The sequence below is a fragment of the Suillus plorans genome (genome assembly GCF_016647745.1).
Source record: "Suillus plorans strain S12 chromosome Unknown HD556scaffold_11, whole genome shotgun sequence".
In the NCBI taxonomy this organism is placed as follows: domain Eukaryota; kingdom Fungi; phylum Basidiomycota; class Agaricomycetes; order Boletales; family Suillaceae; genus Suillus; species Suillus plorans.
In genome coordinates, this window is record NW_024537395.1 from 683,097 (window position 1) to 706,651 (window position 23,555).

The window sequence follows — 23,555 nt, forward strand, 5'->3', positions numbered from 1 at the left end:
GAGCGATCGAGTCGTATGGTGCATTGAGGAAGAATAAACTGCGAGGAAAGGCGATGCTAACTGGTGCTCAGCTGTCAGTTCCTTATGAATTTAATTTGTCGTGGCATCGGTGTACTGAGTGGTGGCGAACCCGACTCGAGAGTTTGTCGTGTCGAACACCGAGTAAAACCGCTCGCTATGGAAGAATAATTCAGTATTTTATTTTCCCGAAACAAAATTGTAGCTCAACGTACAGGAAACAGTAGCCATTCGTGAAATCCAAGCCAGAACCGCTGGGAGTCCCAGTGCTACTAACAACCAGGTATATACCGTCGGTGGTACCGCCAATGGCGCTGTTCAACGATCGAGGCCAGATTTGCGCATTCGGGGTGAGCTCATAAGTAACCCCACCAATAGTGAAATACAAGGACGAGAGCTTCTCGTACTGGTCGGATGAGATCTGTAACAAACCAACCTCCGCATTATAGGTCGCCCCCGTGGCAGACTGATATCTATGGAACGCATCTGAATAGTGGATTAGAAGGGTTTTCATGTCATACAGGACACCTACCGGAGGCAAGCAGAATCAGGGTAGTTCCGGTATCGACAATACCAGCTGTCTCATCCAAAATGGGCATAGGCCCATAGCTGATGGATTGATCAATGCCCCAATATCCATTCGCTGGAGATGTCGATGTGATGGGCACGTAGCTAACGTCTCCAGTGATTTTGGAGGTGTCATAACCACCGAATGTGAGCTCGCCACTGCTATCACCCGAGGAAGCAGGTGCAAAGAACACTCCAAGTACTTCCGAACCAATCGTTCTCTGCTTATAGAGGTTGTCCGTCACAGTTGCAACTTCGTATGTATTACTAACGGTGCCCTGCGTTAAATCAACTGGTCCAACGCCAAGAATTCCATCCAGGCCATCCATCCCTGAGGATTCAGATGCGACGCCAATAGATTGGTTTTCAATGACCAGGTCAGAATTGAGCGTTACGGTGTCTGTATATTCCTCTCCAGAAACGGAACCAATTCCATATTGAACACTCTGGAAACGGTTTGACAAATGTACGTGTCACGTAGAAACAAACACTCACGAATGTATTGCCTGTGTCCTTGCTTGTAGCAGTCTTTGCGTAAGCTTCGTTGGCCCCGATCCAGGTATTTGAGCTTCCGGTGTCTACCAGAACTGTGTCTGTATGAAATCGACAATACGTCAGATAAAGAAATTGCAGAACCACGAGCAGCTTACAGTACGTTGCTGGACTCCCTACGCCGATATCAGCGGTGTATGTTGTCACATTATTGGTTAGACTGATGGAAGAGCTGCCGCCAGCTTGTAGGGTTTGGATTCGAGCTCTATCTGCAGCTGCGATGTTCTTGATCCCGTACGAGTTTATTCTAACAGCGAGCTTGAGAGTAGACGTGCTTGACGCTGTCCGAGGATGAGGCAAAGCGCTTGCTGACAGAGAGAAGAAGGCAAGCGCCGGCAGGGCGAGAAGAGATGAAAGTGATCTAGAGGTAACCATTTTCCGATGGCATCCTACTAGTACCTGGACCATTTTATATGTAGAAGCATCATAACGTTACTCCGGAAATATCATGGAGGCGAACAATAGCAAGGTTTCGAATCAACTGCGTTAGCTGCTTGAAATGTCACTAGGCCCGGCGCTCATTGTGTGGATATATGTCCTATGAATTCATCTACGCAGGAAATGAGTCAGTAACTGCAGGGGAAGTCTGGAAATGACCTTTGGATGACCTGCTGAATTTTATTACAGAGCCTGTTTAGCAGAAACCTTTGAGAAACCTGATCAATAATTCATTGAGAAAGGCGTGATTCAGCCCATTTGAACATGTATTTACATAACGTAGATTTTTTTTAAAGTTCAAGTCATATCTGGAAGTTCTGTCCGAGTCGCAGTAAGTACTACTACTAGCTTGATCAGCCGATCAAGCTACAATTTGACATTGTTGAAAAAAAAACAATAATAGCGACTCTTAGTCCAACGGTAGATAATAATGCGAAATTTTCGAGAATTAGTCCTAATTAGGAGCTCAGGAGGACTTAGGACACGAAAAAAGCATACGGCTATATGACCTAGTAGTACTTGCCACCGTCCGACATGCACTGCTACTACAGCCTGCGATCTTACCGTTTCCTAACACTGAAGGTCGACGCTCCGTCCTCAACCTCGCACTCACCTGTCGTGCATCTTGCGACCCAGCACTCAACGTCCTTCACTCCCACATAGGAGGTATCTGGCCTCTCATCAAGTTCCTGCCTGATCAACTGGTTTTGTCACCCAGACCTTCCTCGGTTCATATACCCAATCAGTTCCGCCCATCAGTCCTCCGTGCTGCATGCATGCAGATCCTTTTCAATCACAATTTTCGTCGCGATGACTCTGCATACGCACTGCTCCTTGCCAGCACACCCAAAGACGCCTCGCTCTTTCCCCAGCTGCACTCGCTCGCATGATACGACTCACGTATCGTATCCATCCCCGCCCTCAACCTCCTCTTGCCCACCGTCCATACCCTCGCTCTAGATATCACAGATGATCAATTTTGCAAGGCTGTCTTCCAAAACCTCCGTACCACCTCCTTGCATCTCAAAGCTCTTGAATTTGTTGGCGTGGTTGACAAACTGGCAACCTCAGAATTGGAGTCCTTCCTGTTCAGCTATCCTGAGGGTCTCACCGAACTTTCGATCAGATGCTTCCGTAAGAACATCTCAAACGCCTTGCTCGAAGCTATCGCTGTATGGTCACGTCTCCAATACCTCACTCTCCAGATAGGATTCAACAGCATGCCTCTCCATGCACACCAGCCTTTTCAGGCACTCACTCACCTGCATACTGAGCCTTTTCTCATCCTTGCTGCATTCTATTTCCGGGACGGATTCTGACTCCGGATGCCCAAACCTCGAGAAAATTTACAATATCGCACTCCGTTGCGGTCCCACCGGTATCTGGTCCGAACTCCTCACTATCCTCGCACGCACAAAGCTAGAGCACATCTCGATCATCGAGAGATGTAACACTGAGCTCCACCCGTGCTATATAGGACCAAATTTTTTTGTCGTAAATATCAAAACCCTCCTCATCTTCCCCGCCCACGGCGGATCCATTATACTTACAGATGCCGATGTCCGCACGCTTGCTCGTGCATGCCCACACCTCTATTCTGTTAGCCTAGGGAATCACAACACACCTGTGTCCCTGGGTGCGCTGGGTTACATCGTGAGACGCTGTCATGAGCTGTGCGAAATCTCGCTATGTGCGGACGCGCGGCTCGATGCGCTCGGGACAATACCTCTGGACGATGACGAGCAAATGCACCTACAACCTAATAGACGCCTGAGGAGGCTGGCCATTGGAGGGTCGCCCATTGCATGTGTGGGTCCGTTGAACCCGCCGACTGCACCAGACCTGATGATGTCCATCCCATGGTTCCTGCCCATGATAGCACTGCGACTTGCGAAACTCGAAATATCCTTCGAGTTGCATTTCGAGTGGACATATCGCAGGTACATGAATATGGCGTCAATCAATGATACGGTGAGGTGGAAGAAGGTGGAGGATGTCTTGTCGGAGTTGGCACGAGGGGACACTGACTGATGGTTTTGATTTTCTTGTCGATGGGAGCAGTGTCATGAATAGAAGAACATGTCATAACACCATGCGGGCTACGAACAACAGCACAGCAATACCTAGAGAAATGACAAGTGTAATAGTATAGACGTAGTATATTGACTGCTGCTTATCGAGTCCACCACTCTCGCGCTCTGGACCGAACGAGTAGCTTGATCAAAAGGGCGCGGCAGAATGGACTCTCGACAAGGCTGGCCGGCAAGATGTTGAAATCGGTACTTGTGGCAAGATCAGCGATGCCTTCGTCGTGCAGCCTCGTGCTTGAGCTTCTCCGTTCAGCGTAAGAAAGGCTAGAAAATCTGTGGTCAACTAGTGGTGATTGTGATATGTATTTTGCCATATATTGTGTTTATCATGTAAATGATCTCCAAAGGACATATTACCTACAAGTCGTCTGTTGACCGAAGAACACCGACATACGTTCTCCTCGATCCATGTCTTGAAATAAGCATGCACTTGTCGAGAGGACAGACTCTCGGCAATCTAGCGCGATATCTCAGTTGTCTTTGTGCGACGGCGAGGGTTGCATGTCGAAGTCCTCGTCATCAAACCTCGATCCGAAATCAGACTTCCGTATCGTTCGCACTCGACTTTGATGGATGAATAGATGTCTGCAAGATGCGGAAGGACTCTGAAATTTTTGGGCTGGAGTTCATTAACAAAACGAATAGCTCATATGTTGAGCAATGAGCAGCTCACCTTCGAGTCTGATAGATCGGCCCTCGAAGCTGCCAATGATGAGAAATAATAAACAAGCAACACAGATCGAGGGTGAGCCGAGTGGAAGCCACTGGGGAATCGTCGTAAATTGGTCGCTTTGTCGATGTCCTTGAGGAGTAGTAAGACCAGATGGAGTCGGACGAGGGGCCAGGAGTGGACTCATTGATAAGCACAGAAAAGGATCGATAAGGGCGTAGGTCACTTTCAAGGATGCATCGACATCGGAGATGTTTCAGTATCAATTCCCTTGTCAAAATTTCTCAACAAGATGGACGTACACATTAGTCTAAAGTGTCTTAGTGAAGATGATGGAGAGGATATATGTTCGTTCTTGGCAGCTACAATATCTCCAACGTCCTAACATCCACCATGTCCCTGACTCGTGTGATGATGTCCTGATCCGACGCGATCCTCTTGACTGCCTGCATCGGCAACGCGGAGAATGAGAAAGTTGCTTGTTCCTCGAAAAGCATGATAAATATACACGAGCCAAAGTCTTCATACAACACTCAAAGATGAGACAGATCTACACTTGCTGTAGATGCAGCATCGTATTTGAGGCTGAAAATGACAAAATTCATGTTGGGTAACTTCGAGAGTCGAGATATGCATGGATTGCGCGATCGATCATGACTTGTAGTACTGTGAGTACAGAGAGTTGGAATGAGAAATTTCCAAGACTAAACTCTCTGTACCACACAGATTTACACGATGAGTACTGAGAGTCTTTGAACTCTGCAGTTCACCAATTGCAGGAGACACGTCGATGGGAAACCTTCATGCTTGGGATTCGTTGGATACGCGCTCAAACTCCGTTTAAAATTTACCACGCTTCTGTCCCGAATAGTTATACGGTGAAGACAGGGAGCGCCCATTTCGTCTTCCTCCCAACTTCTCCGGTCAACAAGACTCAAGTATTCGTCGGTCGTTGAAGTTCAATATGGCACCCTCAGATGAACTCGAGTATCTGAAGCACCTCGTAGCGCAGCTCAATGACAAAATTCACGCGCTAGAGGCGAAGGCGAAAGCTTCCGTTTCTCCGACGCCTGCCCAACAGCTTAGGACTATTCTTATGGGTCCTCCTGGTGCTGGTCCGTCTCTTTTACTTGAATAATGATGTTCCGGTGAGATGTATTAACGTTTATAGGCAAGGGAACGCAAGCCCCACGGATACGCGACGATTTCTGCGTCTGCCACCTCGCAACGGGCGACATGCTCCGCGAGCAAATTGCCAAGAAAACTGAGTTGGGGAGGATGGCTAAGAAAGTCATGGATGCCGGTGAACTTGTCACGGACGATATCATGGTCAATATGATCAAGGATCAGCTTGAGAATAACAAGGAGTGCAAGGATGGGTGCGTTTTATCTATACCTTTTTTATTCAGTCGCGTCGGTTCTGATATGGGGCTCAGATTCGTATTGGACGGGTTCCCGAGGACCGTGCCTCAAGCTGAGAAACTCGATTCCATGCTCGATTCCCGCGGTGAAAAGCTCGACAGCGTCGTCGAGCTCCTCATCCCCGATCAACTCCTCATCTCCAGAATCACCGGCCGTCTCATTCACCCGGCTTCAGGGCGGACGTATCACAGAGAATTTCAGTACGTCTCACACTAACGCTGTGCACTCATTGACGCTAATACATTCCGGTATTACATAGTCCGCCTAAAAAACCTATGACGGATGATGTCACCGGCGAGCCGCTTATCCAGCGGTCCGATGACAACGTAGAAACGCTGCGCAAGCGTCTCGACACGTTCCATAAACAGACTGGTCCTGTCGCAGCGTACTACAAAACAAAGGGCTTGTGGCAGGGTATCGACGCCGCTCAAAGTCCTAGTGTCGTTTGGGATAATCTTCGCCAAGTGTTCCGGGCTCCACCGGCAAAGTCGTAATATATCGCACGCTCTTGGGCTCCACCGGTGACCATACATAGACCGTCTCTTTCGTGCATAAACTGTTGTACACAGTGCTTTTCATCTACATATTTGCGCTTGTCAAACAGCATGTGCATAGAGCACCAAACTTGCGAGATACAGATAAGGCGACTATCGACGCATGGTGGTGATATTTTACTTCGATAACTAAGCACGGCTGAGCAATTACTCTACTTTGGAACCCTTCTTCCGCTCGCCTTTGACATCTCCTGCAAGCCACAAAGCTGCAAAAAGGAAAAATCCAGCGCTGGTGCTGATAGCTCCTGCATAATATGGCCACGCGGCGCTCAAGAAACGGGGATATTGGTCATGTCTCGGCGGCACGACAGGGACGGTCGTGCTTGATTCGAGGTATGAGTAACTAATTATGAATTGATTGGTCAAGGACGTCAACGCGGAGATGAAGTAATGCACTAACCCCTTCCTCTTCCAGTTCAGGACAAACTTGAAAACACCGTGTCTATCAGGAGCGCGAAACTGGACTTGGTATGCACCAGGGGAGCCAGGAACAGGTGGAAGAGAGGTGCGGATGTGAGGATCGAGCATGGTGAATTCTAACTGCAAGTCGTCGATGCCGCTGTAAGGTTTCCATGTAGACGTCTCGCTGTCGTACGCAGAGATATGCGCTGTATACACCTTTCACAAGACATTACGTCAAGCAAATACCATGAAACCAGCAAGCAAAACTTACGATCTCATCATTAGTAGTATACATCTTTGGCACCTCGCTCTCACCAACTCGACGATGATCAACCGCATCGATCCTCAACTTCAACTTCTCCTGGAAAACCCAGGCAGCCACATCCGTCGCGAACAAAGCGTTCCCAGGAGGCCCCCCAGAAGGAAGCTCCTTTGTCGCATATTCGTCGCTGAACATCTTTACGCCACCTGCGAACACCACGCGCGAGTTTACGTTCGTTTGGAATCCAGTAACTAAGCCCATCTGACTTCCGGCCCAGAGGCCTTCACCGCCTTTTTCGGAAGCGGTTACGAGGGCGTCGCTGTCATCGTCGCTTGTGGAGTCGGCAGCGAAGCTTTCTGCGGGTGCGCGGAGAATGGGAACGAGCATGGGGGTAGAGCCTAGTGCATGAGGTGCGCCTGTAAACCAGACTGGGGGTATTCCTGGGGTGAGGATTGGGCTTGATGATGAGACGGTGACAGGGATTGTGGTTTGGGGCTCTGAGCGAGCGGGGTGGTGAGAGATAAGTGGTGTTTCTGGAGGCGGGAGGATGAGTGAGAACTCTGCCGCGAGACTTGTGAGGGGCGTTTGTTTCGGAGAGAGCGCGATGAGGAGGTTGGTGTTCTCTGAGAGGAGGCCTACGAGTGACTGGGGAGTGATGTCTTTTGCATACGCTGTGATTGAATTGAGGTCAGCAGGTTTGTACTTTATACTTTGTACGCACATTTTGTGTCTGGTGCGAAAAGAATGACGTGGTCATAGTTTGACACGCCATAGTCGGTGATGGCAGGACTGGTGTCTTTGGGAGCACGGAACGTTAAATTATAGCCTCGTTCTGTCAAAGAGTCAGATGACACAAAACAACCATTAAAACTAAACACATACTTTCAAGTCCACCAAAGAAAATCGAATAGTTCTCCCTGTCTAATGATGGGTCGAGCACTACAAGAACAGAACTCGAACTTGCAAAACTGAATGTTGTAAGTGTAAGGAGAGTTACGAGCGCAGAGCTGAGAAGCCGCATCTCTGTGGTATTGTTGATGAGACCAGCGTTAATGTCGCGGCCTTCCACGTCTTGGTTGTTCTATTTTTGGACGTGTTTGAGCGTGGTTGTGTAGCCATGTTTGGTCCCGTTGCCAAGGATTGGTTTGAGCAGCGCGAGACAAACTTGGCGTTCAATACAGTAGTCTCCTACTAGCTAGCCCTACTTGGTACCTGTGGGTTGGGGGTGCGCTTTAGGATGTGATTCACTTGTCGTGTCAATATTCGAATTCCTTACCAGGCTTAAAAGCTTCACGTCCGTTTTGACGAGCTCCAGTCACACCACCAATATTTCTCAATGGATTCTAAGGGTCTAGCTGTTTGCAGTGGATTAGCCACCAGACGAGCGCCTACTGAGTACTCGTCCTTTAAGCTTCAAATCCTATCACCTTTCCATAGATTGAAACATCCATTCAACCATTCAATTTCAAGAGTCGCGCCTCGCGTTCACCATCACCCGACAGCTTGATAATCGCGCAATCTAAGCCCAAGAAAGTTTGGATTCAAATCCTCGTACGTTGTCTCTTGAATTAACCATCGCCTGGAGGATTTCTAACAGCACCCTCGAACCCAGTTAGTACTTTTAGTTGGTTCGCTTATCACAACGCCGACCTTCATCAATGAGTAGCGATCAATGTCAATACTTCCATCTCTTATCTCTCGCATACTTAATCTCTAACCTCTTCGGTAGTTCTTGATGAAATTTGGCTAAAACTCTCCCAGGTTGCTGTCACAGGTGCCCAATACAACTCTGGTGAACGTTTGCCCCACCCGAAATGTTTGAAGGGGACCCGAGTTGATCTCCTCAAATACATCCACGAATCATTGGATGACCCAGAGAAAAATCAACTGATTTGGCTGCATGGCACGGCTGGTGTCGGAAAGTCTGCCGTCGCGTTTACAGTTGCTGAAACGATGAGAGGTCTAAAAGTGACCGAAGAGACGAACGTCGAAAAACGGCTAGCGGGAACATTCTTTTTCTCGCGCAAGCACACAAAGCGTTGCACGGCTGGACATTTCTTTGCGACGCTTGCCTACCAGCTTGCCACCAATTTTCCAAGCATCCGGATGGATGTGAGCAGAGCGATCCGCAACAATCCTGCACTATTAAACACAGATACGCCTCTCCGCGACCAGATGGAGGCTCTCTTTCTCCAACCCCTCCGGAAACTTCGACTCAGATTTCCGGGATGTCCGCCTTTGTCGTTTGTTGTCGATGCGCTCGATGAATGCACATCTAAACCCGAGATTACTGATCTCATCCTTTCCCTTGCACAGGCTCTTCGTGAGCCTGACCTTCCCGTGACCCATATTTTGCTCACAAGTCGCTCGGAATCCCATATCCATAAAGCCTTCCAGAACGAAGAGGTGCGCCCGTTGGTGCGCGAGATACCCGTGAGAACTTCTGGGGACGGCATTTCGTTGGACGGCGTAGATGTTGACAACGACATCTGTACTTTCTTACAGCATTCCTTTGAAGAGCTAGAAAGTCGCCATCCCGATTTCCCTAAGCTATCGACGGATGATCTTGCGAAGCTGGCGAGCCGAGCGGGCAGACGTTTCATTGTAGCGTCTACGATGATGAAGTTTATTATCGACGATGAAGACAAGGATCCCCGCGATCTATTGCAGCTGATGCTCGAGCTGACAAGCAAGCTGCTACCAGGAACGGAGGTGTACAAGTTTTACGACTGTATCCTCTCCACATGTGCCGACCCCAAGCGTGCTTACATGCACTTGTCCATTGTTGCTGCCCTCACAGACCCTCTTCCCATTTCGCAAATCTCATCACTTCTTGGCCCTGGCTTAGGCAGGGATGTGCAGACAACGTTGATACAGCTACGGTCTTTCGTGGATATCCCTGGAGCCAGCATTCTCCCTGTGAATATTCATCACTCTTCCATTCGTGACTACGTTTCCAACCCCTCAAACTGCAGCCTCCCTCAAGTCCGCGAACACGATATGCCATCACCCTACTCCCTACTCGCTGATTCCTCTTTTCGCTTGATGATGAAAGAGATTCCTGAAAGCACAGCTCTCTTGGATGCGCTCTCAGGACTGATGAAGCAGAGCAATGCAATGGAACATAAGGATCACAGTACATTAAAAAACCAATTAGCCTTCCTCGTTCGGGCACCCGAACCGGTGTCTGTTCTTATCTGCATGCTATGGCTTCGGGGTGATCGCGAGTCAGATATGCAAGTCTGGTTAGAAACCGTGGATGGGAGTGCCTGGCTACAGACCTGGAAGGGGCAACGCTGGCTGAAGACCTCGAAGGGACGAAAGTGGCTGCAGACCCAGGGAGGACGAGAGTGGCTGCAGACAGAGGCAGGATTAACCTGGAAGGTCTCGACCAGTGACTCAGACTCAGACGCAAGCATGCCAGAATTACTATCCGTTTCAGACTCGGAGTCGGACGATTGGAAGGTGGACGGTCGGATCTACCAGAATCGAGATGTCTTCGGCCTTTCAGGCTCGTCATACCAGGTGAAATTGGGGCACAAGCCAAAGTGGCTGCGGACCCAGGGAGGGCAAAGCTGGTTGCAGGCCAAGGAAGGACGACGCTGGCTGCAGGCCAATGGAGGACGAGACTGGCTGCAGAGCTTGGGAGGGCGACGCTGGCTGACTCGGAAATTGGGAGGGCGAAGCTGGCTGCAGACCCAGGCGGGAAGGGACTGGCTGCAAACTGAGGGAGGACGGGACTGGCTGCAGATTCAGGCAGGACAGGACTGGTTGCAGACTCGGACAGGATGGGATTGGCTGCAGACCCAAGCAGGACGGAACTGGCTGCAGACCAAGGCAGGACGAGACTGGCTGCATACCGATGCAGGACGAGACTGGCTGAAGTCTCCGGACGGGCCAGAATGGCTGAAATCCCCAGACGGGCAGGACTGGCTGCAGACGTCCCATGGTCAAGCGTGGATATCCACTCCTGCGGCGTCCGTCTGGGTGACTTTGGACGAATTCTCAAGTATGTTGGAAGCAGTCACCCAGTTTACCATTGTCCAAGAATTATGTTTGCTACCAACCTTTCAAGTGGTCCGGCAGTTCAAAAGCTTGCCAGACTTCTTAATGTTCCCAGTGTTCCTTGCGTTAAGCCTTCCACTGCATCATCAACATATCGTCCACCAAACAGGGAGATCGTTCATGCTATGAACGCCTTCATGAGTTTCACATACAAGGCGCAGCGCATCAGTCAATTATCTTCCGATGCTCTCAAGTACGCCTGTCAAAACTAGGCCACCCATCTCTCGCGTGCTCCAGATCCACGGGATGAAACGCTCAACTACATATTCCAGGCTTTCTTGGATCGTTACCTCCTTTCCTGGCTCGAATGGCAGTGGTGTTCAAAAGGTCTGCGGTCATGCCTTGTCATCTTATCTGAAGGGCAGAAACTTGTTAAGTGTATTCCAGGACCCTGAGAGGAGACTGGTTTCCGGAAGTTGGCTCTGAAATATTGATCATTCCAAACCTTTTATAGTTCATAGCGGCTTACGACTGTCTCTTTTTCTCCTCGCTCAGTTATCAGCTTGCAGTCTTGATTGCCAATGGTTTGTTCGACTCATTCAGGATATACTAAATAGATACATGTAAATTTAGTATCAGTGGTTTGACTCACTGGGTTTCTTTAAAAGCCTATTTAATTTGAAAAGCAAGCACATGCTGAAAATTGACTGTCATTTGAATCAGAAACCTCCGTGACCCTGGACCGTGGCGAATAGGCTAGAATTAAATTGATTCTAGTACTTCTTGCATACGGCCTTGATTCATATCTTGCCGGCAGGGCTCTGTTGACGTAAATTTAATATCTTCCGCGTTATTGCCGCGAGGTTCACTGGCTGGCAGCTCACAATTTTTCACGATGGCCTCAGAAGAAAACTCTTTACTGGCAGTGCCCACCGCGCATGAAGCTATTTATGGCAGATTCGCGCCAGATCAAAAGAGGTGGATTGTGTTTCACGTGTCTTTTGCGGGTTTGTTGGCTAGTGAGTACTGGGAGTTAGTAAAGTGTACTGTTTGACGCAGATACTGATGGAAATGATTGGTCAGTGTTTGTCCAAGTGACGTTCGTGCCTTCCATCCCTCAGATAGCTAAAGATCTCGACTCGACGCATGCTGTCGTTAGGTGTGTGTTGTATGCCCATCTGATATGTAGTTATGATCGAGCTATTTCCCAGCTTGGCTTTGAGCCTATCGGTCTTTGCTAATGCCATCGGAGCGTTATGTTGGTCTTCTTATTCGTCTTTCTGTGCGTGTGTCTTGCACTCATTATAGTTTTTATTCTAACACCAGTCCTACAGACGGACGCCGATCGATATATCTGTGGGGAATGCCGTTTCTATGTGTTGGGAGTTGTGGTGTAGCGCTATCGACTTCATTGCAGAGTCTGTTATTCTGGCGATTCGTGCAGATGTTTGGATGCGCTGGAGCGTTGTCGTTGGGGTCAGGTGTAATTGGCGACATTTATAAACTGGAGGAGAGGGGGACCGCTATTGGGATATTCTTTAGTGTGAGGAATCATGATGATTGAATGTTTTTTTTCGGTTTGGTATTGACACCGCTATCTCAGGTCACACTTCTCGGGTTCACTTTTGCCCCGTTTGTTGGAGGTAAATATATTCTGGATGTTTATGGCCGCTGACTCTAGTGACGTATTTGGTCAGGTGCGGCGACACAGTACTGGTCCTGGCGCAATTTGCATTATTCCATTGGTGCATGGGGCTTACTCGAGATGCTTTTCATATATCTTTCGTTTCCTGAGACGAGTCATCCCGGCACATTGGGTATTGATAAACTGCCGTTCAGGAGACGGATTCATATCAAATGGATTAATCCTCTGAGCAGTCTTTGGTTGCTTCGCAGTCCGAACCTATTTGCGGTTGTGAGTGCATTTACCATGTGCTACATACTACAAAGTCTTGATTTTGTGCGAGATTTAGATGCTTGCGTCAGCTCTAATGGTCAACACCATGTATGGTGTGTTGTTACCTTTTACTGATCGTGCAGTACATTCTCACATAAAACCATGTAGTTCTCCTCGTACCGATAGCAAAGACTATTGTAAGCTGACAATCATCTTCCATCTCGCATCCTGATCGCGGTATAGGGCGTCCGGTATGGAATCACGAACGATGCCATCATCGGGGCGTTTTTCCTCCCAAACGGACTGGGATGCTTCGGTAGGTGCAGAGCATTATAGTCACAGTGCACCAACATGACCTTGAACAGGCGGAACTCTGGTTGGTGGCCGCCTGTCTGACATTGTAGTCAGAAAATGGCGGGAGAAGCGCAGAGGAGCGTATTGTCCCGAAGACCGCTTGAGAGCGACCTGGATTGGAGGGCTGCTCCTTGTCCCATTATCTGTTGGGGCATCGGGCCTGATCACGACGTATATTGGGGGCCCGACCGGCCTTGCGCTGAATATATTATGCCTGTATGCGAATGGAGTGGGGGTAAGTCATGCAAGCTAGATCCCCTCACTTGTGCATAAAGTAATTCATTGAATTTATAGGTCGAGTTAGTGTTGAATCCTACTAATTCTTATAATGTGGACATAGTGCATTCTCGAAGCGCAGAGGCCGCAGCTGCTTGCATGTCAGTCTCCATAATATCGCCTGACTATCAAACTTGAACTCGTTCATTTACCTGTCAGGGCGAGCTGGTCGCTCATCATGTCTGTTGCCACTGCTCTTATCATTCCAACGATCGAGCGCATAGGTGTTGCGTGGACGGATATCATTGCTGCTGGCCTTGCGGTCATTGGACAAGGGTAAGGGTCTTTTTGAATGCAAAATTGGTGATACTGACATAACACGGCTTCAAAACTTCTTTCCTAGGATGATTTTCTTGACAATTCGTTATGGTGATAGCATGAGGGCGAGTATAGATGTTGGTTTCTCGATCATGGAGAATAATTAACGGATTGATCTTTGTTTATCTGAAAGGAAACAATGTATTATAATCAATATATGTGGAACAATATACTCGTCATCATTGCCAACAAAGAAAATAGAATAGTCTCCCTGTCTAATGATGGCCCGAGCACCATAAGGACAAAACTCGAACTCGAAACACTGAATTTTGTAAGTGCAAGGAGTCAAATTTATTGTCCTTTGGGGTCAAAACCCTGAGTAGGACATAGCCCTTTTCGCGCGGGGGTTACTCCCGCTCATTCTACCATATGCAAGGAAAGCTACGAGCGCAGAACGGAGAATTAATTATTAAGCTGCATCTCTGGATGCCAAGTTCCTAGCGGCCTACGTGTTCGATGTTCTATTTTTGGATGCATGTGAGCGTGGCTGTGTCGTGATGTTTGGTGCCGTTGCCAAGGCAAACTTTGACAATCGGAACACTCTGCAGTGACTCATAAGTCATACGTGTTATCTTTCTGATGCATAACCTTTTTATTATCACAATATCCTACTAACGTACCACGCCACGCTCGCTCTGGCCTATAATCGACATTATCAGCAAGTCCAGCGAAGGGTTCTCCATGGTGTTGTAAACACAGCATGGGCAACTCCTCGTTGTACCTGCCACGTTGTCAGGCGCAGTGCTCATTAATCACCCAGGACTCGCCTGATGTTTCTGTTGCATTGTTTTGCTGTCACTTATCTCAGTCTTCAGCCACAAATTACATCCTGTAATGGTGAACAGGCCTTGAGCGAAAATCTTTGCAGCCACAGAGGAAGCCGATCGCATCAAGTATATGGATTGAAATAAGCACATCAGTCCGTGTTGCAGCACCGATTTGCCCTGATGGGCCAGATGGGCACCAGAAAAGTGACCAAGATCATGCGAGCAAGGAAAGGTTGAGTTACTACATACAAGTGAGCCACTTTTTGATTGATTTTGATCGTGCAAGCACCAGTCTGAATGCCCGTTCCAGTATCTTATGGGACAAACCGTGAATATAAAGCAAGCTGCACAGTCGGATTTATGACGAAAATTTCTTTATCTACCTGCTACTCTTCATAATTGCAAATTGTACGTGGACAACTTTGGTGACGAGGTTGAAGATTGTAAATTATTATCCACAGCGTGCTGGCTTTGCCGCATTTGACTCTTGATTGCTGGAGAGCATCCGGGAACCGGAGATCGTCGTTGATCGTGGGGTGAATCGACTTGGGTCCCAACCTGAACGTTAACACCAACCCTTGCCATCACCGAAGCCTTCAATCTCAAACATGTTGGCCACACCCGCGAAGGCAACTCGTTTTCTCAAGCGTCTCGTACGATCAGCTAGCTTGAGAAATCCAGCCAAAAAGGTGACATAACTATTGAATTTTAGTGGTCTCGTGTTGACCGACAATGCTTTCTAGCCTGTGATATGGTTCATTGTATTCTTCTACGTCTGCTTAGCCGCATTCATCATCACACTCACTCCAGGTCGCATTGCTCAATTCGTGTATGATGCCGGCCAACACTTCCGACATCTTCCATATGGGTACATGATTCTTATCCTTGTTATGAGTAAGCATGTCTTGTACGCTTTCATCTGATGTTCAAACATGATTCCTCTCAGTTGTCGCATCCTTCCCCCCTTTCATTGGACATGGCATACTCCTTTACTTGTTCGGTTTCACATACGGTATACGGGGCGTCATCCCCGCGGTAATTGGAACACTGGCAGCATCCGTTATAGTTTTTGTCACCCTTCGGATGATGTTCAGCAAGAGGCAGCGTTTGTGGACCCCCACTCACGAGAAATGGCAAGCTCTGGAAGTTGTCATAGTCAGTGTTGTTTCATTAGCATTGGCTTATTTGCTTAGTAGAGGATGCCTACAGCGATCAAGAGGTATGCCCTTGATCATACTCATCCGTATGTCTTCACTTGTGCCCTGGGCTTGGTCAAACTCGCTATTCGCAGTAAGCTTTTCAATTGCCAGTAATTTGGATCTAATGCCTTCACAACAGAGCATATCGTCGGTATCGTTGCTCCAGTTCTTCATAGCGACTTGTTTTGTCGTCCCAAGGGTCGTGATACAAGTGTTCATCGGATCTCGTGTTGCCAGACTCTCAAACAGCAAACTGAGAAATCGCAACGTTGCCCGTAAGAACTCATGACATGCCGTTCTGCTCTCATTGATTCACGGCGCGCAGAAGCAAGGTTTTTCAACAGCCTTCTCATTGTCGGTAGTATTCTGTCAACTGCTTTAGCCAGCTCGTTCGTATCCAGGTCACCGCTATTCTGGATCTTTTCTCACAATGTATAGGCTGGTCTATTATTTCGTACAGAAGGAGATCAAACATTTACGTGTCAGCTCGTCAAAGCGTGACGAAACAGCTGCAGAGACATTTGGGGCAACACAGGAAACAGCTTTTTCTGACTCCACAGTTTGACTCTTACTTCCTTACTGAGCTTATCGTAGTAAGCTGCCTTATCTTGGTGGTGGAATAAATATTATCCACCCGCACTGTTGTGTTCTCGATGGATGGATCCTGCTGACCGTTGCTGTAGCAAAACTTGCTGCCAAGGACTGAGTTTCAGATCAGCAAGAACAGCACGTACTAATTAGGCGCACCAGTAGGATTCCCATCACGATTGGACAAACACTAGTGAAGCAACGCGCTACAAAATTTGGTGGCTAGTCATGAGTTATAAACTATTTTTTATCAAACTGACGCCCGTGAGCCAATAGTCAAAGCATGTGTCTTCAAGGGGCGGGGTCGAGAACGAACGGCAAGTGAGGGCGCTTGCGGATGGCAAAACAGGAGTGTCTCTGAATGGTGGGGTCGAACCCCCAACGTCAGGTATAAAATCTCAATTCGGAGCAGATGGTGCAACTACACACACCACCACGCCCCTTTGGAGACTAGACGCAGAAGCGAGGATGGCAGTATATATGAACTTGTACTGTTAACGCATGGCAAAATATGTATCCCATCTAAGAGCCTTTAAGGGGGGAGGGGGGGTCAAACTCCCAACATTGGGTATAAAAACTTACCAAAGCGAACGATACAGTTAGATACCATTGCACTCGGCACTGGATGGTCGGTTTCACATGACTTTTCCCCCCACTGCGTCGTATACGTACAAAAAGTAACGATCACTGCTAAAATACATTGTACCAAACACAAATTCCGGTCATCGATCCTTTATATCATGAGACGAGATGTCTTCACAATCTCGAGCATCATGCCCAGAGCGATCAATCCAAAACTCTGAGCTCCAAACATGCCCGGTTCTTCCTTCAGGTTATCTTCTGCTACACACCACGCCGCCCAACAGCGCTTGAACGTTTCTGCCATCACTCGCCGGTCTGACTCTTCATAATCTTCTTCCTCGTCCGTTCCCGTCTCTGATGTCTCCTGGTCCTCCTCGTACGACGTTTCGGTTCTTGCTGCAGAATTCTCCCCCTGAAATTCTTCTCTTACTCTACGAACGAGTTCTTGCGTCTGAAAATATTGTTAAATAACCCATGATATAGATTGAATGTTGCGCTGACCTGCAAGTTCATCGCAGAGACTGTATTCCGCCGACGTTGATGATCGGACCAAGTTGCCATGATGGTCCCGCTCACCAGTTCGGCTTCGGAGACGTGAATGTTCTTGTTTTTCGACATTGTGTGTGCTTGCCCGACGATCAGTAGCTGCTCGCAATATGCATTGAGTAGATATGTGATCTCCTCCATCAGCTCTTCACTCGGATCGGGCAATCCTGGAAGGCCAAGATGACGGAGGTCTACGTAAGAGAGCGCAGCCTCCACAGTGGCTCCGTCGGATGGAGAGGAACTCCCATTCCATGCAGGAGGTATTACTCTCTTCATTGGTACCCGACGGTAAAGTTGACCCAGAAGCTTTGTGCTTTTGTAGTACTGCCCGCCGGTGATATCAGCGCCTTCTTTGGCAAGAAAATCTGGCCTGGCTTGAGTCTTCCGAAGCCAAGGTAAGGATCTGAAGTTAACAGGAGTGCCGCTCTTTGGAAAATCAAGTGCCTGGGAAGCAAACTTCGCGAGCTCAATGCATTCTCTACAATTTGGAGTATTCAAGTCAGAAAACCTGAGATGACTTATGGCGATGGGGCCAATGAGGTCGGCCTGAATCTATTTTTCACAGTTCATCTCGCAGTCATTTTAACTTGAAGTCAGGATGCAACTCACATAGTCAATTACGAAGTCTGCGACATCGGAGATGCCGCATACATTCGGTATCGATCTGATGGTCACTGCCGGATATTCTCCGGGTTCGAACTGTTTCGTTGGTAGCAGCCTCGGCTGCGGAACGCTTAGGCATGAATGGATGCATCGAAACTTTGGGCTTACATCAAGAATTAGGTTGAAAATGTCACCATCAAGATCGCCTCCACCCAGACATGATGCAAGCGCCCGTTCACCCCTGTGGACGATATAATTCAGTGTGCCTTTGTTTTGAATCACGAACAGAACTTACTTGCAGGAAAAAACGACGACATTTTTCAAGTGTTCCAACTCTGGCCGTCGTACAGCCGTCACAACCTGCAGGTCGCCTGGGTGAATCTGTGGGCTGCGCGTTATGGCAACCTGTCCCGTGATGCTCTCAACAAATCCCGTCCTTTCATCAAACACGGTCGCGTATATTTCTCCTTCTCTCAGGCAGCCCCATTCATCGGAAACGCCGAGCAAGGTATACGAACCTGGCACTGATATGTGCGCCCGGTACTTTAGTTCCCGCAGGATGTACGTCTCGACGCACTGCAGAGAGCTTTCAATGAGCTTGTTGGTCCACAGCCACGGGCGATTTTCCGTGTCTCCAATTTCGAGTTGCAAAATGGACGATAGGTTTGCGAAGAGAGATGGTAGATGGAAAGATGCGCCAAGTCCGTGTTGCTGAATAATTTTTGAGGCATCGGCACACGACAATCGGACGGATTGAGCTTTGCGTATGTCATCGTCCTGTAGTTCAATAATTCTTTGAGTGTCCACACCCAAGAACTCCATAAGAGATATGAGCGGACGATTGAGGAACACCGGTATTGGTTCCGCTGATGTCGATTGGACGTCAAATGTGAGATTCTCGGGGGCATCGAACTTGATCTGTGATGGACGAAGGCGGACGAGCTTTCCTTGAATTGTGGGGTCTTGGACGACCATGCCTTTGGCCCCGCCAAGTCGAAATTGGAAGGCCGACGGAACATGTCGTAGCTTCGCGGATCGCTTTTTTCTCTTCTGCATAGACCTCCATATCTCCTTGGCAAGCTCAACTGATATGGAGCTACACCCATCTGTCATGAGCCCGCCTGAAGGCGAGTATCTGTCGGGACAACGAAAATCTACTTCTTCGGGAAGAAGTGTGATCGATGGATCAGTGCCAGAGAAGGCTTGAGACCACCTTGCAGCCAAACGAGCTGGTTGTTTGTGAAGTTTGGAGAAATCGCCCTAATAGTTGCATTCAGTCCAAGATATCGAGGAAAGCCGATGGCAAGAACTCACCAAGTTGTCTCGTATTGCTTGTGCATTCAGCAATTTCCCATCCTCATCCTCGAATGGCGTAACAAACCACACCGAATGTTCTTTCAGACCGCTCATAGAATATCCCAAGAACTGGAATTGGCGTCCAGCGACGCGACAGCCATCGAGGAGGATATTGCGATATCGCACCCTCAAAAGGTCTATAATGGAGCAATCGGGTTCCCGATGAAGTTTCGATCCATTCTCGTCCTGGAAACAGACACGCAGGAAGCACTCGGAATGTCCGTATCGGCGTAAAACACTATTGGACTGGTCCGGGACAGGTCCCTCTAGGATATACCGCGTGGGCGTTAGGATGAGATGATAGGATAGGTAGACCCCACTCTGTGGTGGCGGAGCTAGAAGAGGACGGGGCTTTTGGTGCTCTTTGATAAATTCTTGGGTAACTCGGCGAAGAAGAGAAGACAAACTCTCTTGACTGGATTGCCGTCGTGCCCGGCGTTTGCGACGTTTTGTACGACTCGCACTGCGTCCTGCAAGCTCTGAGGCAAAGGACCGAAATATTTCCGGCGCATCGTCGCCATGTTCGGCTTGTAATGATAGGATGGCCTCCTTCAGCGAAAGAATGTCCGCCGCACTCAAGAGAGAATCTGCAACAGTCTTTTCTGCTTCGAACCCAAGCTTGTATGGGATCTGAGAGAGTGACTCGTGAAGCTTCTCAATGGATGCACCGTTCGAGATGTGATTATGAATCTTGATATGGTGTTGTGTGGAGCAACGCAGATGGAGACGATTGCGGCATGTATAAGTGAACCTATCTGCCTCTGACTGGTTTTGAAAGGCCAGCATCAGACTATGACATCCCGGAGGCATTTTATGATTACGCCCCAAGCCCGCCATACGACTAGCGTTGTCCACTATGTCATTAAGCAAGGTGTACACAGGAGGCTCATCGGCACGAACGAACACAATAGTGGTATCTTCATCCCGGTTACCCACTAGTGTTGCGATATTATGAGGCGCATAGGATGCATTGATGGATGTGGTGATGCTTCGTCCAAAAATCTCCATCAAAGGACCGAGATTAATGTCGGAGGGGTTGTTATATGTGTTTTGTTGAGGCTCAAAGGTGAAGCGTACCTGCCGATGCTCCAGATCACAAATCACGTTAGCTGTACCAGGAGGGGACACTTGTGAAGAAAAAGATCCGTCCCGGAGGAAACGGCCGAACGAATAGCGGAGAAGCTGGAAAGACTTGTTTCTCCTAAGAAGCCTTTCCTGCTCTTCTCGCAACTGCATTGGGTCGCGCCATGGAACCTTATTCAACCTCTCAATACGGGACTCGTGGATCGCCTGCGTGCTCCTGCTGATGAGGATTGGTCGACCTTTGACGACAATCCCTGTGACACCATGAGCACGCAAGAAGGTGACCCCAGCATCCTCTGTTGGCAGAGTGAGGGTGCCTTGCTGTCCGTTAGGGTGTGATTCGTCTGAGAAGTGTATTTCAAAATTCAGGAGAGGACTGGTTTGAAAGGGAGGCTTGTGAAGTATATTGGCGAACGCAATTGCCAAGTCTTCTGTAGTAACTGCCAGAGGGATATTGTGCAAGGAAATTTCCATCTATCCAGTTCATTGTCAAGTATACGTTTAGATCGTGAAAGGGTCACTCACATTATGTGACTGTCGAGTGGTAACAACGAGAAAGACGATAGCGTCGGCACTTGAATATAAGCTGGGTTTTGATCATGGACAAACGCCCTACGGAAGCCAAATCCGAAGATAACCACTAATGTAGGTGTAACATCATGGCACGGGGTCATGATACTGCGCACCTTTCCCTTTCCTAACAATCACTCAGTATCAGGCGCCGTGCCAAGCTATCGGATTGGAATGCAAGGCAAATGAAACACCACTTCTTCTCCCCAGCGGTGCTATCGGTCGGCTAGATACATCAATCTATACAATTGACAACTGCGATAGTGAGCCTGTACCGTGATAAGTTCGACGCCAAGACTAGGAATACGGCAATCGTGAGTTTCTCCACCGTTCTATCGTCACTGACTAGGTCTTTTCTAACCTGAGCATCCCTCCTCTGAGCGGCGACGATCAATTCTATCTTTAGTCCCATCTCGCCATCATGATACGGCTCACCTCACGTGCGTGATCTAGGTCTTGTGATAGCGACAAGAAGCCAAGGAAGTGCTATAACCAAGTATTTTGAATGTGATCTGCCAAACAAGATTTGAATATTTATATTTTGATAGGAGAGTATGAGTCAACCGTCCTTGTCCTTCTTGAGATGCGAACTGCCACATGAAAGTAACCATATCCTTCCATGGATCCACAGCATTGGCCTCCAAAACCCCCGAGTCGTATCCTGTTCCAGAAGGTGGACATACTTGGTTATATTGCACTTAACAAAGTTCTTGATTACTTCAGGCAATATACGTGTCTCCTTATCCTTGATTGCTCCATGTTTGGTGGTTGATCCTTCCGGGGCACAGTGCCTTGAAGGGCCATGATCATGGGGCTCACTTCGGACGTGCTTGGTCACCAGAAATTCTGAAACATAATCGTCCACTTCTCCAACATCTTAGAAGAACCCACCGTTTTGCTTCATCCAGAACCGTAGATTGAGCTGTGAGACAATAATTCACCGTTTCAGCAGCTTCCCACGCCCGTAGGTCAACCGTTTGAAGAACATGGCTCCAGAGTATAATACCAGGGGTATCAAGCACGGGCGCTCCAAAACTTTTGATAATGTCCTGGACAGATAAATGAAACGTTAGCAAAGACAAATAAAGCGGTCACCTGGATACTCCTTATCCTGTAATGGAGTACGATCGGCTCATCGACGGCAAGTATGCTCTGGTTTCGGGTTCTTCCTTTGCAAGCAGACCACTTGCCGAAGATAGCAGTACTGAGAGCGCATAAAATAGAACAGAGAGGCGAAGATGTCGTCAAGATGGCGCGTAGCATTACCATTACTGTTGCAGGAAATTAGCTTGGAGTCACCGAGAGTAATAAACATACAGTGCGATGGTTAACTTTGGTTACTGATGGTCAATAGCGCTGTGGCAGAAACAGAAAATAGAAGCTTCGCCGATGTGCATTCAGAGCGCAAGTAGATACCAGGAGGGAGATATCATTCCCACAAATCAGGCTCAAGACTTGAACTTCGGACGTGTTCGGACCTAGAAAACTGATATGAATCTCAATGAAACCTCATCACTGGTCAGAAAGCCTTCCGAAGAATGAGGGGTGTGTAGACCATGTCTTTGACAGCATCTTCAAGTGTACTCCTGCGAGACTCATTGGGCGACATCATCCCGACATGATCATTTGGCAATTTTGCGACGACCTTTTAGGGCACTATTGTGGGACATGGAACTTTGCAGAGAAATACGAGTCATTTAAAGACTACTTGGAGTGGTAAATGGGATCTTATGGGCTAGGCCATTGTTTAGGCCATGAATGAAGAAAAAAGTACAGCTTGGCGGGAGCGTTTGTATAGACTATGCGTGCGAATTTTCACGTCACGTTGACAAAGTTATTATATTTCGTGCAAAGTCGTTACACACTTCTGCCAAAGCGTCTCTCTATATCGTGGTCTGTGCATACCCATTTCGCAGTGCTCCACGACTTGCTGGCACTATATGGTTGACTCCGCCAGCGATTCTCTAGGCCCCATTTCTTCTGCGACCGTCTCCTCAGTCCTCGGCATAAAGGGGTCCCTTCGTTTTCGCCGGCATGGTGCAAGTCAGAAGGCACACGTCGTCCTACGACGCGTAGAACTTTCAGAAGAGTCCGTACATGACTCTGGTAAAAGGCCTGTTGCATACTTTAGCCTTTTTGCGCAGAAAAGAATCGAAGTCAAGCCTGGCAAGGAGATTTTACTAGCCGTAGCTTCCGAGGATGGATCTTTCACAGACCAAGCCGTCATTTTCGAAGGAGATCTTTTTGCTTCAGACACACAACCTGATGCCGAACAGGAAACGCAAGATGATGTCGAACATGTTGTTGAGGTTCCATTCGTCCCTCCAAAAATGAGGAGAACGTGGAACAAGGCATATGAACAGGTGAGCGTAGTGCCAGGTGAGTGATACATGCTTGACCACGGGGGTTCTTTTCAATGTGCTATTCACCATGTAG

At 48.3% G+C, this 23,555-nt stretch overlaps 10 protein-coding genes across 10 annotated transcripts; 6 read left to right on the top strand and 4 right to left on the bottom strand.

The window, feature by feature from the left end:
- Positions 1-90: 90 nt before the first annotated feature.
- HD556DRAFT_1518308 (acid protease) lies at positions 91-1,512 on the bottom strand (the record flags this gene model as incomplete). Its single annotated transcript, XM_041309106.1, has 5 exons — positions 91-175; positions 234-504; positions 551-1,031; positions 1,081-1,178; positions 1,236-1,512. The coding sequence occupies 5 exons, from the start codon at positions 1,510-1,512 to the stop codon at positions 91-93; spliced, it is 1,212 nt and encodes a 403-aa protein (XP_041163837.1).
- A 932-nt stretch (positions 1,513-2,444) lies between these two features.
- HD556DRAFT_128513 (uncharacterized protein) lies at positions 2,445-3,870 on the top strand. The gene has a single exon (XM_041299321.1). It carries the CDS (start codon positions 2,806-2,808, stop codon positions 3,604-3,606), a length of 801 nt encoding a protein of 266 aa, XP_041163838.1. The 5' UTR covers positions 2,445-2,805; the 3' UTR covers positions 3,607-3,870.
- A 1,429-nt stretch (positions 3,871-5,299) lies between these two features.
- Positions 5,300-6,251, top strand: HD556DRAFT_1231566 (adenylate kinase; the record flags this gene model as incomplete). The annotated part of the gene is made up of 4 exons (XM_041297437.1): positions 5,300-5,450; positions 5,507-5,714; positions 5,772-5,957; positions 6,017-6,251. 4 exons carry the CDS (start codon positions 5,300-5,302, stop codon positions 6,249-6,251), a joined length of 780 nt encoding a protein of 259 aa, XP_041163839.1.
- A 123-nt stretch (positions 6,252-6,374) lies between these two features.
- Positions 6,375-8,053, bottom strand: HD556DRAFT_128553 (Dolichyl-diphosphooligosaccharide--protein glycosyltransferase subunit WBP1). The gene is made up of 5 exons (XM_041299327.1): positions 7,858-8,053; positions 7,697-7,807; positions 6,985-7,646; positions 6,712-6,929; positions 6,375-6,654 (listed from the first exon to the last, which is right to left on the bottom strand). The coding sequence occupies exons 1-5, from the start codon at positions 7,994-7,996 to the stop codon at positions 6,459-6,461; spliced, it is 1,326 nt and encodes a 441-aa protein (XP_041163840.1). The 5' UTR covers positions 7,997-8,053; the 3' UTR covers positions 6,375-6,458.
- Positions 8,054-8,153: 100 nt separating this feature from the next.
- Positions 8,154-11,652, top strand: HD556DRAFT_128594 (uncharacterized protein). Its single transcript, XM_041299333.1, has 3 exons — positions 8,154-8,526; positions 8,588-8,649; positions 8,705-11,652. The coding sequence occupies exons 2-3, from the start codon at positions 8,634-8,636 to the stop codon at positions 11,167-11,169; spliced, it is 2,481 nt and encodes an 826-aa protein (XP_041163841.1). The 5' UTR covers positions 8,154-8,526; positions 8,588-8,633; the 3' UTR covers positions 11,170-11,652.
- On the top strand, positions 11,498-14,266 carry HD556DRAFT_128579 (major facilitator superfamily domain-containing protein). Its single transcript, XM_041299331.1, has 14 exons — positions 11,498-11,809; positions 11,860-11,999; positions 12,064-12,139; positions 12,192-12,262; positions 12,315-12,523; positions 12,584-12,623; positions 12,678-12,895; positions 12,954-12,990; positions 13,046-13,074; positions 13,121-13,193; positions 13,243-13,466; positions 13,526-13,608; positions 13,667-13,783; positions 13,851-14,266. Exons 2-14 carry the CDS (start codon positions 11,876-11,878, stop codon positions 13,930-13,932), a joined length of 1,383 nt encoding a protein of 460 aa, XP_041163842.1. The 5' UTR covers positions 11,498-11,809; positions 11,860-11,875; the 3' UTR covers positions 13,933-14,266.
- A 560-nt stretch (positions 14,267-14,826) lies between these two features.
- HD556DRAFT_1347848 (uncharacterized protein) lies at positions 14,827-16,274 on the top strand. Its single transcript, XM_041302293.1, has 7 exons — positions 14,827-15,000; positions 15,054-15,281; positions 15,336-15,486; positions 15,539-15,747; positions 15,802-15,882; positions 15,931-16,180; positions 16,252-16,274. The coding sequence occupies exons 2-6, from the start codon at positions 15,201-15,203 to the stop codon at positions 16,078-16,080; spliced, it is 672 nt and encodes a 223-aa protein (XP_041163843.1). The 5' UTR covers positions 14,827-15,000; positions 15,054-15,200; the 3' UTR covers positions 16,081-16,180; positions 16,252-16,274.
- Positions 16,275-17,007: 733 nt separating this feature from the next.
- On the bottom strand, positions 17,008-21,221 carry HD556DRAFT_128819 (RdRP-domain-containing protein). The gene is made up of 7 exons (XM_041299356.1): positions 21,075-21,221; positions 19,425-21,023; positions 18,406-19,370; positions 18,279-18,351; positions 18,117-18,230; positions 17,463-18,059; positions 17,008-17,412 (listed from the first exon to the last, which is right to left on the bottom strand). Exons 2-7 carry the CDS (start codon positions 21,021-21,023, stop codon positions 17,113-17,115), a joined length of 3,648 nt encoding a protein of 1,215 aa, XP_041163844.1. The 5' UTR covers positions 21,075-21,221; the 3' UTR covers positions 17,008-17,112.
- Positions 21,222-22,029: 808 nt separating this feature from the next.
- On the bottom strand, positions 22,030-22,504 carry HD556DRAFT_128906 (uncharacterized protein). The gene has a single exon (XM_041299365.1). The coding sequence runs from the start codon at positions 22,386-22,388 to the stop codon at positions 22,134-22,136; it is 255 nt and encodes an 84-aa protein (XP_041163845.1). The 5' UTR covers positions 22,389-22,504; the 3' UTR covers positions 22,030-22,133.
- Positions 22,505-23,104: 600 nt separating this feature from the next.
- Positions 23,105-23,284, top strand: HD556DRAFT_1206080 (uncharacterized protein; the record flags this gene model as incomplete). The annotated part of the gene is made up of 1 exon (XM_041296474.1): positions 23,105-23,284. A coding segment is annotated over one exon (180 nt), but the record flags the coding sequence as incomplete, so codon positions are not given.
- Positions 23,285-23,555: the final 271 nt, after the last annotated feature.